At 45.2% G+C, this 16,423-nt stretch overlaps 1 protein-coding gene across 1 annotated transcript in view; it reads right to left on the bottom strand.

Annotated features, from left to right (window-relative positions):
* Positions 1 to 2,103: 2,103 nt before the first annotated feature.
* Positions 2,104 to 16,423, bottom strand: part of MOB4 (MOB family member 4, phocein) — a 105,610-nt gene continuing 91,290 nt past the window's right edge. Inside the window, exon 8 of the mRNA XM_088456234.1 lies at positions 2,104 to 3,115. Coding sequence (XP_088312360.1) covers positions 2,984 to 3,115 — 132 coding nt within the window. The 3' untranslated portion in view covers positions 2,104 to 2,983. The remainder of the gene's footprint in view (positions 3,116 to 16,423) is intronic.

The following is a 16,423-nucleotide window of genomic DNA, read 5'->3' as shown; positions in this document are numbered from 1 at the left end:
TCTCCCATTCCTGCATTTAGGTGTACCTCCACGAAAATAGTTTATCTCGGGATTCATATCCCAGCGGACATTTCCCTTTAATATAAAGAAAATTTCTCCCCCATATAACTAAAATTAAACATTTGTTAGATAATTGGAAGCTTCTCCCTCTCTCTATTCTGGGCAGGGCAGCAGTACTTAAGAACATTATCTTCCTCAAGATATTCTATATAATGCATATGTTACCCATTGGCCTCTCAAAAAAAGACATTCTCTGCCTTCAACAAATTATGACACAGTTTATTTGGAAATCCAAGAAACCCACTATTGCTCTCAAAAAAACTCATGGCCTCTAGACAAAAAGGGGGCATTGGCATCCCTGACTACTCTGCCTACAGACTTGCAGTTCTCTCTAGATATGTTGCTGATTGGCTGTTGGAAAGGGAAGTGTTTACAAAGAATTGGACAGGGCTGTATTCTTCCCATACTCCCCAGGTGCATTATTACACTCAAGACCCTCTGATATTCCTGCTTACATACTTCAGAATCCCTTGTTTCATGATATTTACTATGCCTGGCTATCTTTGAATCGTAAACTTAAGAGGAATCATTTAACTTCACCCTATACTCCACTTTGGTGAAACCCCTCCTTCCCCCCATCTTTATCCAATTCGCACTTTTATACTTGGAGGGACAAAGGATTATTAAACTCCTCAAAAGTTTTTGATCCTGGGAGCGGATTGCTTCAATTCTCTGAACTTAAACCAGCTTATGATCTTCCGCAGACAAATTTCTTCATGTACCTACAGGCACGACATTATTTACAATCTTTACCTCCGCCTATAGATACCAATTCAACTCTAGGTTTGGATCCGATAAAAACCGTACTCTGCATATGCGAACGCTCTACATACCGTATAAAACAAATATATTCTTTAATAATAGATACCTCTGCACAGTCTAACGGGGACAAATTATTGGCTCAGTGGCGGAGAGATATCCCCTCTGTGTCCGATGCATCCCAAATTCTCGAACACTACGTTTCGACTATGAAAACGCTCAACTCCTCCTATTTACAGGAAGTACACCTCCGCTCGATACAGAGGGCATATATCTCTCCGGCACAACATGCCCGTTTTAACCCCACACATACGGGAGTGTGCTACAAATGTCATTCTAGCGCAGCCTTTTTCTTTCACTGATTGTGGGATTGCAGGAAGATTAAATATTTCTGGAACAAGGTTATAGCTTTTATTAATGAGTTTTTTTCTGTTCGAGTACTACCAGACCCATTGGTGTGTTTATGTGTCAATCTCTCTGGGTGGGAATTGGGACCTTCTAGAAACTCTCTAATACCTATCCTTACCAATGTTTTTAACGGTCTCCAAAAAAATTATTCTACAACATTGGATCTCCTGTTTGTCCCAATCTCTTGCAGAAGTGAAGAGGAAGATGCTTCAAACTTTAAACTTAGATAGAAAAACCGCCCAAACGGACCCAGAGAAGGGAATCATAGGCTTCTACAAAAAGTGGGGTCTTTATATAGATAAGTTGGAACGCAACACCCAGGCTAAAAAATTTAAAGTATTTGAGCGGACGGAGTGGTATCTTCACAGGCTACTTCTACAGAATTCATAGTTTTGCTTATTTAATAGAAATTAATATGTGATAACTAGGCTGAGACATACAGACATCTAAGGATCAAAGAATTTTCTCTTTTTTTCTCTGCACCATATTATCATTCCTCCCACTATTTCCTCTTGTGTGATCCCCCCTCTCTTTCTTCTTGGTTTTCGATTATATTATTTTATTTTTCTATGAATACGGTATAATTATTGTAAAATGTTACCGGTAAAGTATTTTGATGAAATTGCAATTTTGTACCATATGCATGGATTTCAAATGTCAATCACAGGCTAGGTAAGCCAATTGTTTATAATAGCAGATGCAACCTTAAATTTACTTGTCACACTTGAGATTTCTGATTTACACTGCTCTGTATTGTTGATACCCTGAAAATTATAATAAAACAGATTAAAAAAAAAAAGTACAAATTCAAGTTTAGCCAACTAAACCAAAATAATAATAATAAAAAAAAAATAGATGAATTGGGAAAAAATAAAATAAGCAATAAGGTCTTCTGTTTATTGAACAGATAGCACATATGTATTTGGTAGTGCAAAAGCTCAATTATGAGATATTAAGCAAAGCAATTGAAAGAATCTCTTCAGACTTTGACGTTAGCAAATCTAGAAGAATAATAATGGGAGTTGATCATTGACAGGAGATAATATTAATATATACTGACACCACATTGCAAATTAGTATTTTTCAATTAGATTTTACAGTAAAGTACAATTATGCATAAAAAAATATGGAAAGTAATCACAATTTTGTATATGGGTATTCCTATAAACCGTAAAAATTTTATATTTTATTTCACAGCAGAAAAATAGATCTCGAAAAATAATTTACAGTGAAATACCCTGCATTCTCAAGATACTTTAATGCAATGATAAAACAAGAACATATCAAAGCAGTTGATGTATTCATATTTTGTAGTAAGGACTACAGCCAAAAGATTGTGTAGCATAATGTAAAGTTACAGTTTACAAGTTGAAAGCAATTTTATTTTCTGCATGAAACAGTGCTAATTTCCTAAAAATCAGAGGGTCACAACAATGAATATACTGCCAATAAATAAATTAAGAAGTTCCTAATTTAAAATGGCAATAAACAAACTACAACGAAAAAACCTAGAATAAACAAAAAGAAGGAGATATATTATAATAATACATGATTGAAGGGTCTAAAACAGGGGCAGGCAACCTATTGCACACCAGTTGCAACTGAATTAACCCAGCATAAATCCACAGCAAAAAATCTTGCTAGAGCAAAAACTAGGAGGAGAAGATGTTGATAACCCCTGGTTTAAAATTATATATACAGTACATAAGTGTTATTAGTTTCCTCAATAGTTAAATTTCTCAGAACATTTATAACATCATGCTTCACTTTCACCAGCAACCAATCTTTGCATTTCTTCTTCCAAAATAGGAACAATCAGATTATCCTTGGACATTAAATTATACTTCATCACAAATTTAGTGAACCGATGACACAAGTATGTTTCATTCTACAAGAGAAAGAAAAAAAAAAAAAAAAAACATGCCAATTTAAAATGTGAGCAAACACAGCAGAGCACAGCAAATGTCTCAAGAAAACAAGTTAGGCTCTGGAATCCCTGAAATTAATACTATACCATGATAATTGACCACCACCCCCCTGTTCTAACAAAACAAAGGAAACTCATTATGAATAAACTTAAATATAGTACATCACTGATATCACCTAAAATCTGTCAGGTCACAGGAATAGTCTTACATTCAAAATAATTTGTCTTGCAAATGAAAGTAATATTTGCAATAAAAATATAAATGTGGCACAGAATACATTTTTCAAAAATACCAGTTACACCTGCCGGACACACCCGCAGCACATGCTAGGCCTCCTGTGACACCCGCCGAACACGTCAGGCCTCCCGTGATACCCGCCTGCACCCCCCCTCCCCCCTAGGCCTCCCGTGACACCCGCCTGATCCCCCGCCCCCCCAGGCCTCCCGTGACACCCGCCTGACCACCCCCCCTCCCCACGCCAGGCCTCCCGTGACACCTGCCTGACATCCCCCACATGGCAGGCCACCCGTGCCACCCACCAGACCACCGCAATGCCCCGTTCTAGATAATTAAAAATGCTCCTGGTGTCGAGCATTTTGGATATGGGGGACTCGACCTGCGTGTGCGAGAGAGAATTATTATATATATATATATATATATATATATATATATATATACATATATACATATACATACACACAAATTCTAATGCCTACAGTTTGCGCTTTAAATATTGTAACTATAATATAAATGACTGTATTTGACTACCAGCTGCTCCCCTCATAAAAATCCCCTGTTAGAAGGATAAACAAAATACACAACAAATATATGAAATACAGCGCTATTATTATTTTAGTCTTTGGGTAATATTTGATCCCAAATAGATTATCTTTTTTCAACCTGTACGATCAATCCCACAGCAGTGGGATGTACTGATCACTACTGTGGGACTGATCATACAGGTTCAGGTATCTGTTTGGTTCATACATATTTCTACAAAAATCATCATCAGAAATCTATACTCCGATTTGGTATATATTTGCATGATATCACAGAAATTTGGATTCCAGAGAATCCCTATTTGTTTGCCTGGTGAGGCGTTATTTCTTATGCACATTGTTACCCCTGAAGAAGTCTGTATAGGATGAAACGCGTCGGGTAAAGATTGGGCACACCTGTTTGGGGTCTCACAGATGTGGAGTATAGAATTCTAAGGTGGGAGAATTTTTCTCACTATACCCCCAATCTGAATTGTGTTAAGCCTTGCTGCATGTTTTTTACTGTAAAGTGTTTTAAAGATTGTTATCTTAAATAAATATACATATGCGCATCAGAATTTTTATTTATTATTCTTCGGGTGTCTTCCTCTAGAGAAGGATAATACTCCAAAAGAAGGAACGCGCTGGAGAAAAAAGCTTTGTTTACTTCTATGCGCTTTGAGAACAAGTCTCCATTTAGACATTTACTCTTTCAAGCTAAAGAATCTAATGTGGAACACATAGCTTGAAGATAAACTACGTGATCTGTGGGTCCTCATTGCATTCTCCTCCACAAGACTTTGAGCCATATTCAATTAGAGGCAAAGTTTTCGCCTTTCCGACTGTTTGCTTTATTCGCCTGTTTCAGAGGCGAATTTATTCCATGCTCGTCCCCGCTTTTCGCCTAATTCAATTGCAAAACAGGCGAAAATGGAAATAGGCGAATGCGGAACAGGCAAAAAGTATAGAAAGAATTGGGGAAATCAGTCTGTACCCCAGAAAAATATGAGATATGGTAAGAACTTACCCTTGTTATCTCTATTTCTACGAAGTCCATAGGGTTCCACACAGGATACCTTGGGGTATAGGTGATGACGTCAGGCATCGGGCACCATAGAGTTAAGTTTCAGCCTCCCAGGATCAACTAGGGTCCCCCTCCTATACCCCGCCCCCGAGCCAAGGCATCTTAGTTACGTACCAAGCCATAGGCCGGAGGAGAAGGAAGAGAGAGAAGAAAGATCTGGACACACACAAGAATCACATTCTCACCAGAGGGAGACGGAAAAACCGGTGACCAGAGCAAAGCCCATCTGCAGCACAGGTGCGACAGGGTGGGAGTCCTGTGGAACCCTATGGACTTCGTAGAAATAGAGATAACAAGGGTAAGTTCTTACCATCTCTCATATTTTCTACTTCAGGGTCCATAGGGTATCCAAAGGATACCTTGGGGATGTCCCAAAGCAGTATCCTTTAAGGGTGGGGACGCTCCTGTGCTGGAAGGAGAATCCGCCGCCCGAAGGAAGCATCCTGAGAGGCGAAGGTGTCAAACCTGTAATACCTCACGAAGGTATGGACAGAGGACCATGTAGCAGCCTTGCAGATCTGGACTGCAGAGGCACCACATCGAGCTGCCCACGAAGGACCCACAGACCTAGTGGAATGAGCCTTCACAGAAGGAGGAACCGGCAGGCCTTCATGAAGATAAGCTTCAGAAATATCCATACGGATCCAGGCTGCCAAAGTTTGGTTTGAAGCAGGCCAACCCTTTTTACGGAAGCCATAGAGGACAAACAAGGCGTCCGACTTCCTAAGCGAAGAAGTGCGGTCAACATAAGTCCTTAAGGCCCGCACAACATCCAAAGTGGCCTCACCCACTGAAAGGCCGGGTGAGTTAACAGCCGGAACAACTATTTCCTCGTTAACATGAAACTGGGAAACAACTTTGGAAAGAAAGTCAGGACGAGTGCGTAGCACTGCCCTGTTCCCATGAAAAATCAAGAAAGGGGGTCTACAAGAGAGAGCCCCTAAATCAGAAACACGTCTGGCCGAAGCTATGACCAGAAGGAAAACAGTCATAGCTGTTAGCCATTTAAGATCCACTGAACCCAGTGGTTCAAACGGCGGTCCTTGGAGAGCCCTCAGGACCACAGCCAAGTCCCAAGGCGCCACAGGTGGAACAAATGGCGGCTGAATTCGCAGAACACCTTGCATAAAGGTGCACACATCAGGGATTGTAGCAATCCTACGGTGAAACCAGACAGACAGGGCCGAAACCTGCACCTTCAAAGAAGCAAGGCGAAGCCCATGGTCTAGTCCTGCTTGTAGGAAGGCGAGTACCCGAGACAGAAGAAACTCCCGCGGCGCATAACCAGTCGGTCGACACCACTGCGAGAACGTATGCCACACGCGATGGTATATTCTCACGGAAGACGGTTTCCGAGCTCTTAGCATGGTACGCACTACTGAGCTGGAAAACCCCCTGGACCTTAACATGGCTGTCTCAACAGCCACGCCGTCAAAGACAGCCGAGTCAGGTCCGGGTGAAGACAAGGACCCTGTGACAAAAGGTCCGGACGGAGCGGTAACCGCAGAAGACTGTCCAAAGACAGACCCGGAAGGTCTGAGAACCAGTGCCGTCTGGGCCATGCGGGAGCTATCAACAGGAGCGTTCCTCCTTCCTGTTTGAATTTCCGGATTACCCGTGGAAGAAGGGAAACCGGAGGAAAGAGATAAGCAAACCGGAACGTCCACCGGACGGACAGAGCATCTACCAGAGACGCATCTTCATCTCTTGTGCGAGACCCGTACACCGGCAACTTGTTGTTGTGCCGGGACGCCATGAGGTCGATCTCTGGAAGACCCCACCTGTCCACCAGCAGTTGAAAAACGTCTGGGTGCAGGGACCATTCCCCCGGATGAACCTCCTGGCGACTGAGAAAGTCTGCCTCCCAGTTTAGCACTCCCGGGATGAAGACAGCAGATATGGCCGGAAGATTTCGCTCCACTCATACCAGGATCCGAGACACCTCTACGAGAGCCGCCCGACTTCGGGTTCCTCCTTCCCGGTTTATGTAGGCCACGGTGGTAGCGTTGTCCGACTGAACCTGCACTGGGCGACCTTGGAGAACCCGATGCGCCTCCTGGAGAGCCTTGAAGACCGCTCTGAGTTCCAAGATGTTTATTGGAAGCTCTGCTTCTGCCGGAGTCCACCTGCCCTGGAACAAGTGTGGACCCGAAACTGCTCCCCAGCCCCGAAGACTGGCGTCCGTTGTCAACAGGACCCAATTCGCCACCCAGAACGGACGACCCTTGTTGAGATGGGTCGTCTGCAACCACCAGGCAAGGGACAGGCGAACCTCCGGAGTGAGCACTATCGTCTGGGATTTTAGAGACTGAGGCAGTCCATTCCATTTGGACAGGATCAGGTGCTGCAGAGGTCTGGAGTGAAACTGGGCATATTCCACCATGTCGAAAACCGACACCATGGAACCCAGTAACCTCATCATCGAGTGCAGAGACACCCGGCGGCTCTGCAGACAACTGCGCACCCTCAACTGTAAGGCAGAGATCTTTTCCCCCGTCACAAAGATCCTTTGCTGTCCCGAGTCCAATAAGGCTCCGAGGTGCAGAATCCGCTGAGACGGGATCAGGGTGGACTTCTGCCAGTTTATCAACCATGCGTGCCGTTGCAGTAGCGCAATGGTCAGGACCAAGTGGCGGAGAAGGAGCTCCGGGGATCCTGCCACTAAGAGAAGGTCGTCCAAGTACGGCAACATACGGACTCCCTGCCGCCATGACCGCCATCACCTTGGTAAAAACACGTGGTGCTGTCGCCAGGCCAAAAGGTAACGCCCGGAACTGAAAGTGGTCGCTGCGGATTGCAAACCTGAGGAACTGCTGATAGCGCAAAAGAATAGGGACATGCAGGTAAGCGTCCTGTATGTCCAATGACACCATGTAGTCCCCAGGTTCCAGCGCCAGAATGATGGACCGTAGAGTCTCCATCCGAAACTTTGGCACCCGCAAAGATTTGTTGAGAGCTTTGAGGTTGAGAATCGGACGAAACGACCCATTGGGTTTCTGCACCAAAAAGAGATTGGAATAGAAACCCTGGCCCCTCTGGGAGAATGGAACAGGCACTATAACTCCAGCCTGGAGCATAGTGTGCAAAACCTTCCGCAGCTTCGTGGCTTTGTTCCGGTCTGATGGTAGACCCGTGGTGAAGAATCGAGCCGGGGGTCTGTGCCGGAAGGAGAGGGCATACCCGCGTGAGACCACCTCGAGAACCCAAGTGTCTGTCATGGTGACCGACCAACACAGGACGAACTGCAGTAGGCGGCCTCCCACTTTGGGATCCCCCAAAGGGAGGCCCGGACCGTCAGGCCGCAGGCTTGTCAACTGACTTAGGGGCCGGACGTCTGGTACTCCAGGCCTGCTTCCGGGGCTTGGCCGATTTCTTGGGGCCAGCCTGTCGGGGAAAGGACTGTGCCTTAGGCCTGCCCTGGGCCCTATAAGGCCGAAAGGACGGAGTACCTGAACGAGAAGGAACAGCAGCCGACGGGAGACATGCAGATTTAGCTGCCACCAGCGTGGCTACAATCTTGTCCAGGTCCGGACCGAAGAGAACTTCTCCGTTAAACGGCAACGCCTCCAAACCCTTTTTGGAATCAGCGTCCGCCTTCCAGGATCGCAACCACAAGGTGCGACGAGCAGCCACAGCTGCCGAAGAAATTCGAGACGCCAGGGTACTAATATCCAAGGCCGCTTCATTGATATAAGTGACCGAATCTTGGAGATTGCCGATCAATTCCGTCTGCTCAGTCGAACCGTTGGAATCGACGGACGCCTCCAACGCATCAGCCCAGCGCTCCATAGCTCTGGCAACCCAGCAAATGGCCATAGCTGGCCGCGCTGCCCCCCCGCAAGGGAATAGACGGACTTCAGGCAGATCTCCACCTTGCGGTCCGTAGCATCCTTAAGGGAGGACATGGATGGCATGGGTAATGTGGCACTATGGACAAGGCGTGTCACATGAGAATCCACCTGTGGAGGGGATTCCCACTTGGCAAAATAATTGTCCGCAAACGGATACACCACTGCTAAACGGCTTTGAGGCTGATATCGTTTGCGTGGCTGTTTCCACACATCCTCTAGGTGGTCAACTAATCGTCCCGAAAGAGGAAACACTGTGCTATCTCCTTTAACATCTTTGAAAAAGGCGTATTTGGACTTTGATACCGGAGGCTCGTCATCTTCAATAACTAAAGCAGAACGGACTGCACGAATAAGGCCAGGTATATACACTTTAGACTTAGCGTCCGACTCTTTAGGACGGGGAGGTTCCTGTCAGAAAGATCCAGAATCTCCCCATCATCGGTCGTCCAGTCGTCGTCCTCATAAGGAGCAGACAGAGACGCCACCGGACGCTTGTGAGGCCGCATCACAGACTCCCCTTGCAACACCTCTGACAACTGCTGTACAGAGCTTGTTAACGAATTAACCCACGCAGGCTCATGAGAGACCTGAGGAGGGGAAACAGGGAGATTGTGGGGTACCATTAGTTGTCTCGGGAACCCCTGCATGGGTGACGACACCACTGACTGCTGTGACAAACCCATCTGAGTGAAGGCAGGCTGCGGAGCTAACTGGCCCACGAGGGTTGTAAGCGCTTTTGGCAAAACAAGCCCAGGGCAGCTCCTGTACTGGAGCAGTGACCGTAATCGGCCGCGTCAATGAATAACACCGTCGACATAGTCCCTCCGCACTACCGTCCCCCTCCGCTATAGGTACCTTGCATGTAGTACATAAAAGCTGGAGAGGAAAATCACTTTCAGACATAATGGTAAGTATGTGACCCCTCTCACTGATACTCGTTAGTATAGTGTGAGACCACCCTGCAAGCACCGCAAGGGCATTAGCAGAAAGAACAGAGACAGTTAAATGCTGACAGATAGAAAATGAAAGTACAGGCAGCAGACGCTAGCATAGGTCACATACAATGCAAAGAAATAAATTCCTGCACTATCAGCGCTGATCCTCAACTATGCAGACTCAGAGCCTGGTAGGACACAGCGCTGCATACACAGACCTTAATCCAACGGAGAGGTATGCAGGGGGACCCAGACCGCGATTCACCGTCCTTAGCGTCCAGCAGCGCTCACCATGCTTTCCAAAGATGGCCACCGAGGAGCAGAGAGGAGGCCGGCCTGGGGGAGGAGCGCTGCCACATGGCCAGTCGGCGTGTGCAGAGAGGGCTGTGTGCAGCGGGGGAGGCGCCGGCTGTGAGACAGGGAAGGCGCGCTCCCCTGGCATGCATTTAACCCCTGGGACACCGCAACACTACCGCTCTGCCGCGGGTCCTGCTGTCCCAGGGGGGTAGTGGAAGCGCAGGTTAGAACCTGGCTCCACGCTGCAGCCAGTCCCCAGGGAGCCCCCTGCCTGGGGACTCTGGACCATGTATCAGCGGGGACCCACCGCGGGACCCCGCTGCTTACCTTGCTGTCCCCTTTGATTCCGGCCATAGTCCAGAACATCTGGGGTCACCGCTAGCTGTGACCCCAGATGCCTACCAGCATCCCCGGCCCAGTACCGGCGTTCTGGTACCGGCGGGGGCGTAGGGAAGACAGCATGGATGTCAGAACTGACTGTCCATGCTGTACTTCCAGATATGCAGCCACAGCTGCATTGAAGAAACTTCAGGGTCTCTTCATAGCCCCCCTTCTAACAGGTGCATCAGACTCCGGCCGGGCACCAAACTAAACTAAGATGCCTTGGCTCGGGGGCGGGGTATAGGAGGGGGACCCTAGTGCATCCTGGGAGGCTGAAAGCTTAACTCTATGGTGCCCTATGCCTGACGTCATCACCTATACCCCAAGATATCCTGTGGATACCCTATGGACACTGAAGTAGAAAAGATGCTCTAACATAAGGAATCAATATGTGTACTAATAGCCCTAATAAGACTATTTTGCGTACTTAAGTTGTGTAAATTGCTTGCTATTAGCGTCTTTGTAAAAGTGGTGAAGAATGGCATAAAGCTGTATTTTTTGGTGAAAATTAGTAGTCCTGTCAAATTTGGGGTGCTTGAAAATGAGTGCTAGCATGTTTTTAGGTCTCTAAAGTGAACTTTTAAAAAAACGTGAAAAATCCACCTGCTGCATGCACCTGCAATCCCAAAAACACCTGACCCATACTTGGGGACCCCCAAGAAGTCTATTTCGCTACTTTTAATGTTTATCCCCCCACTTTTTACATTTTCACCCCAAAAATTACGTCTTTTTTGGGGTGTACTTAGGTTTTTGTCTGTTTTTTTTTTGCAGATTTGTCCTTTGGGGGGCTGTCCCAAGGGGTCTGAGTTGTTTCCCCACATTTGCACCCCAAAATAAAGATTTCTTTTCACCAGCTATTGATTGGAGAATCTTTTTTGGAGAATTGTTTCCACTTAGGCGAAATTGTCCTGGAATTGAATTTGGCAAATTTTTTTTAGGCAAATTTTTCACAAAAAAACAGGCGAATATGGCTTTTCGCCTCTAATTGAATTCCCTCTTTATCTTTTTTCAATCCAATGTGTTGGGAAAGAATCTATTTGAGATCAAATATTACCTAAAGACGAAAATAATAATAGCGCACTCTTTCATATATTTGTTATATAATATATATATATATATATATATATATACACACATACATACATACACATACATACCCACACATATACATATACACACACACATACACACACACATAAATACACACACATATAATTCCAGATGGGTCCGCACTCACGAGGGTATATATAATCTGCTGGGGTGGCAACCCCCCCCCCCCCCAAAAAAAGGACAAATAAATAATCCTCTTTAGATACAAAGAAATCAATCAATCACGGGGGTGCACTCACCAGTCTTCCAAAACAGCTTTTAATCCATTTTATGCATATGGGTACATGCAGTATAGCATCAACGTTTCGGTCCTATGCTTGGACCTTTGTCAAGATACCTATAAAAGTGATACCATTGCCCTTATATACCCTGAGCCTCCATATAGCACCTCCCACAATAGTTAAAACCAACAATCAATTTATCAATAAGCTTAATAATAAACTCCATGGTGATGAAGAAACCAATAGCCACACCTGTGTATACAGAAACGGCAGCATGCAGTCTTACCTTATAAGACAAAAACCTGATAGTGGCATCAAGCACATATCCAGCATGATCGCGGCGTACGTTCCAGCGGGGCTCCGTTTCCTGTCTAGTGGAACGCACAGCCCACAGGCAGGAAGTGTCACCCTATCATGTGGTACAAACCACTCGATCACATGACCGCAGCTAAAAAAAACTCAAGTGCCATAGCCGATTCTAGACAAACTTGATGGCGCTACTCAGGTGTATACATATAGATAAATAAATAACATATACCATAATAAAGAACGTATATAGTGCTAAAAAAATCCCATTTATAATTATAACACAGTTATAATTAAATGCAATCTATATATTTATTTGTCCTTGTTTTTGGGTTGTCACCCCAGCAGATTATATATGCTATCGTGAGTGTGGATTCATCTGGAATTGTTGATATAGGCAGCTATTGGTCTGCTTATTTTGGTTTGCACCCGTCAAACTGTGAAGATTTACTACATGCCTACTTGTCATTATGAAATCACTGAAGTGGACTATTTCCTAAATTCTGTGTGATTTATGGACTACGGATATTTTGGACATATCTACATTATCTTTTTTTCATAATTTTTTTTCCTATTTTCATTTTTTTTTATGTTGAGTTTTTGGTATAATTTTTTTTGCTAATAAAGGTCAATGGTGTATTTAATATATAGCACTTAGATGGAAAATTTGGTTACAGCAGAGCTTTTGTTCAGTGCCAGTGTTCTCCCCAGGCTGTTTTCTGCTCGGCGCATCGCCCGGCAGAAACAGCCTGCCGCCCCGGCACTTTTCCCCGCTGACCCCCGCTGTAGAACACTAGCCTCTGAAGTGACCGGAGGCTAAAGAAGCCTCCGATCACTTCAGAGGCCAGCGTTCCCAGTGATGCACTGCGCGGGTGACGTCATCCGCGACGTGAGGAGCCTTCCCCGCGCATCTGCTGGATCTAGTTAGATCCAGTCAGCGCGCGGTAGCAGCAGCGGCGAGCGGGAGAGCCGCCAGCAAGTAAAGGTAAGTGCTGGGGCCGGGACCAGTCTGGGGGCATTTTATAATGGAGCCAGCCTGGGGGCATTTGTAATGGAGCCAGCCTGGGGGCACTGCACAAAGGGGCCAGCATGGGGGCACTAATTAAGCCTGGGGGCACTGCATAAAGGGGCCAGATTGGGGGAACTGTATAAAGGGGCCAGCCTGGGGGCACTGTATAAAGGGGCCAGCCTGGGGGCAAAGCATAAAGGGGCCAGCCTGGGGGCACTATTTAAGCCTGGGGGCACTACATAAGGGACCATTCTGCAGGCACTACATAGGGGGCACTACTTCAGCCAGGGGGCACTGCATAAGGGCAAAGCTAAACTACAGGGAGCAATGCATAAAGGGGAAAACTACAGGGGGCACTGTATAAAGGGCACAAATACAGGGGCACTGCATAATGGGCACTTTTGACAGAGCCAGTGGGGGAGCAGCCTGAGACATGTCGGGCTGGATTGGTCTGGGAGATACCCCTTTTCCCGGCGCGCGCATAATTGCGAAGGCCCCCACCCGGCTACTTTTGGATGCCACCCGGCTGGAAAAAATTTCTGGGGAGAACACTGAGTGCTGAGCATGATCAGCTATCTTTGACAGATGAGGACGCAGAACGTGTCCCATTCGAGATTAATGATTTTGATGAATTACCTGCAGAAACTGCTACTGATCTCGATCATAAGATCTTACATTTAGAAAAGAGAGAAGTGGATCTTTTGCTCCACGGACAGTTTCTCTCTGACTACTTCCGCAAAAAACAAATCCCACGTGGGTTTCGTTTGAAAAATGTGCCCACGATTGGTAGGAGTAATCCGATGTTTTGCAGTAAATGGTTCTCAGTCCTGAATAAGTGCTCATTCGATTTGTTACTGTTAGTAATTGAGGAAGTTGGAGTGGACTTGAAAAAGATCAGACATTGCTAAGCTGCGTACTACTGCTTTGGTTACGTTGCAGGGTGATCCAACTGAACAGTGGGTTGATAAATGAAAAAATCTGATTGATAAGTACCGTAGGGACATCATATAACTTAAACGAGCTAAACTAGAGAAAGTAGAGCGTGATCATCATGACCATCGGGTTTACAGGTGGCTGACGGGGAGTGACAATCAGGCACAAAGATTTAGGAATACAAGGTATCGGGTTTATCCCTCACAATTAGATAGTTATACCTCGTCTGACAGAGATTCCTCTGACACACAAATTACTTCCAAACCACCGTTACATAGAGCATTCACTCGCTCACAAGCAGATTTTCCTTTAAACGACGAAGGCCCCACCCGAGGCGGGGCAAATATAGGAGGAAAGAAGAAGATCACAAAGAGCCAGAGGGGTCGTTGATAAACTTATCTACCCACCCATACACTGAGCAGTGCTGAGATGAGCCTCTTATCGAGAGGTTTGCCTTTTGTTCCAACTACTCACTTTGATGAGTTCAGATGGTCAATCGATAAGTACAAATTAACTTGTAAACTTAGACTTAAGGAGAAATTTAGTGATGAATCTAATGAATTATGGATAATAGGTTTAAATAGAGGAGCTCTTTTGAACCACCCTCATATAATCCAGAGTATAAAAACCTTTAGTAGATTATTGGCTCAGACTATTCCTGAATCCCTGACTAAACAAAAAGAGTTAGATATAATTTGACACCTGCTGAAAGATTGGCACTTAATGATTTAAAGAATAATCACCATGTTCCTATTAGGTCAGCTGACAAGGGAGGAGCCGTGGTGGTATTAAATACCAGTGACTATGACCTTGAGGCTAAGAGACAATTGGCAGATGTTGCTACATACTGTCCATTGCGTGGGGATCCTGTAGTAAGTTATAAGAATAAACTTGACAATTTACTGGACTCAGCTTGTATGAATGGATGGATCGATAATGACGTCCTGGGGTTTCTCAGTACTGATTCCTTATTTTCAACAGTGGCCCAATACACCGATAGTTTCCTACAGGGATGTGTTAGAAAGATCAGTAGCTACATCAAGGATACGAATGATTTTATTGAATGTATTGCCACTGGTGCCGCATGGCGTTTTGGTAACCATGGATGTGTCCTTGTTGTATACAGTTATCCCCCCACAGTGAGGGTTTATCAGCTGTTAAACATGCTTTAATTGGAAACCATACTGGGAGTCCACCTATTGAATTTATGATGGAGTTGCTGGAGTTGACCCTTACATGCAACTACTTCAGATATGGTGATCAATACCATCTCCAGACAGCTAGGACAGCAATGGGAAGCAACATCGCCCCGTCTTATGCTAATCTATACATGGATGCATATACATCATCTACCCACTGTTTGGAGATAGTATTGTATTTTATCGCCGATTTATTGATGATATCTTTTTGATATGGAGTGGGTCTGAGGAAGCTCTTCTGAATATATTGGAACATCTGAACCAATTGGATTCGCCCATCAGACTAACTATGATATATGACTTTGTGCAAGTTAATTTTTTAGATATTTCAGTGTACACCACTGATCTTTGTTATGGACACCGACTCTATAGGAAGTCTATGGACCGCAACACATTATCTATGAAAAGTCACCATCCGGAATCCCTTAAACGAAATCTTCCGATTTCGCAATTTTTGAGTTATTCGGAATAATTCTGATTTAGAAATGGCAGAACAACAACTGAAGGAGATGGAGGAAAGATTCCGTGAAATGGGATACAGTACCAAGACGATTGGTGGTTATCTGAAAAAAGCTTGGAATATTTTCCAAACTGGGAGTAGTAGGAAACAGAAGAAAGGAGTTGCTAACCCCTTTGTAATGACGACAACTTTCGATACAGCTGGCCATATTGTTCATAAGGCAGTACACCAACATTGGCATGTTGTTGCCACAGATCCAAGTTTTAAGGGCCGATTACCCAACAGACCATTGATGAGTTAAAAGTGTGGAAGGAATCTTAAGGATATATTAATGAGACCTGACCAAATTCTGCGACACAAAGAGCATTGTACATGGTTGAGTGTACCTAAACCAGGCTGCTTCAGATGTGTCAACTGTACCACGTGTAGAAGCATGTCAGCAGGAGAGTTTTTTCATCACACCCACACGAGCCGTAAAATCCGGATTCAACATTGCGTTACATGCACCACTGATCATGTGGTATATATTCTCATGTGCCCATGTTCTTTGATGTATGTTGGCAAAACCAATCGTCCCTTTAGGGAAAGAATGGCCAATCACAGGTCCTCGATTCGCAGTGCCCTAGCCAATGGAAATTCTGATAAACCAGTTGCGCAGCACTTTATTGAGGCTCACCACACACTGGCAACCATGACGTGCATGATAATTGACTGGGTACCACCC

This window comes from Taudactylus pleione, unplaced genomic scaffold (genome assembly GCF_031769625.1).
Source record: "Taudactylus pleione unplaced genomic scaffold, aTauple2 ptg000690l, whole genome shotgun sequence".
NCBI classification, from domain to species: Eukaryota; Metazoa; Chordata; class Amphibia; order Anura; family Myobatrachidae; genus Taudactylus; species Taudactylus pleione.
The sequence above is the reverse complement of the archived record's forward strand: the minus strand, read 5'-3'. Positions and strand labels throughout refer to the sequence as shown.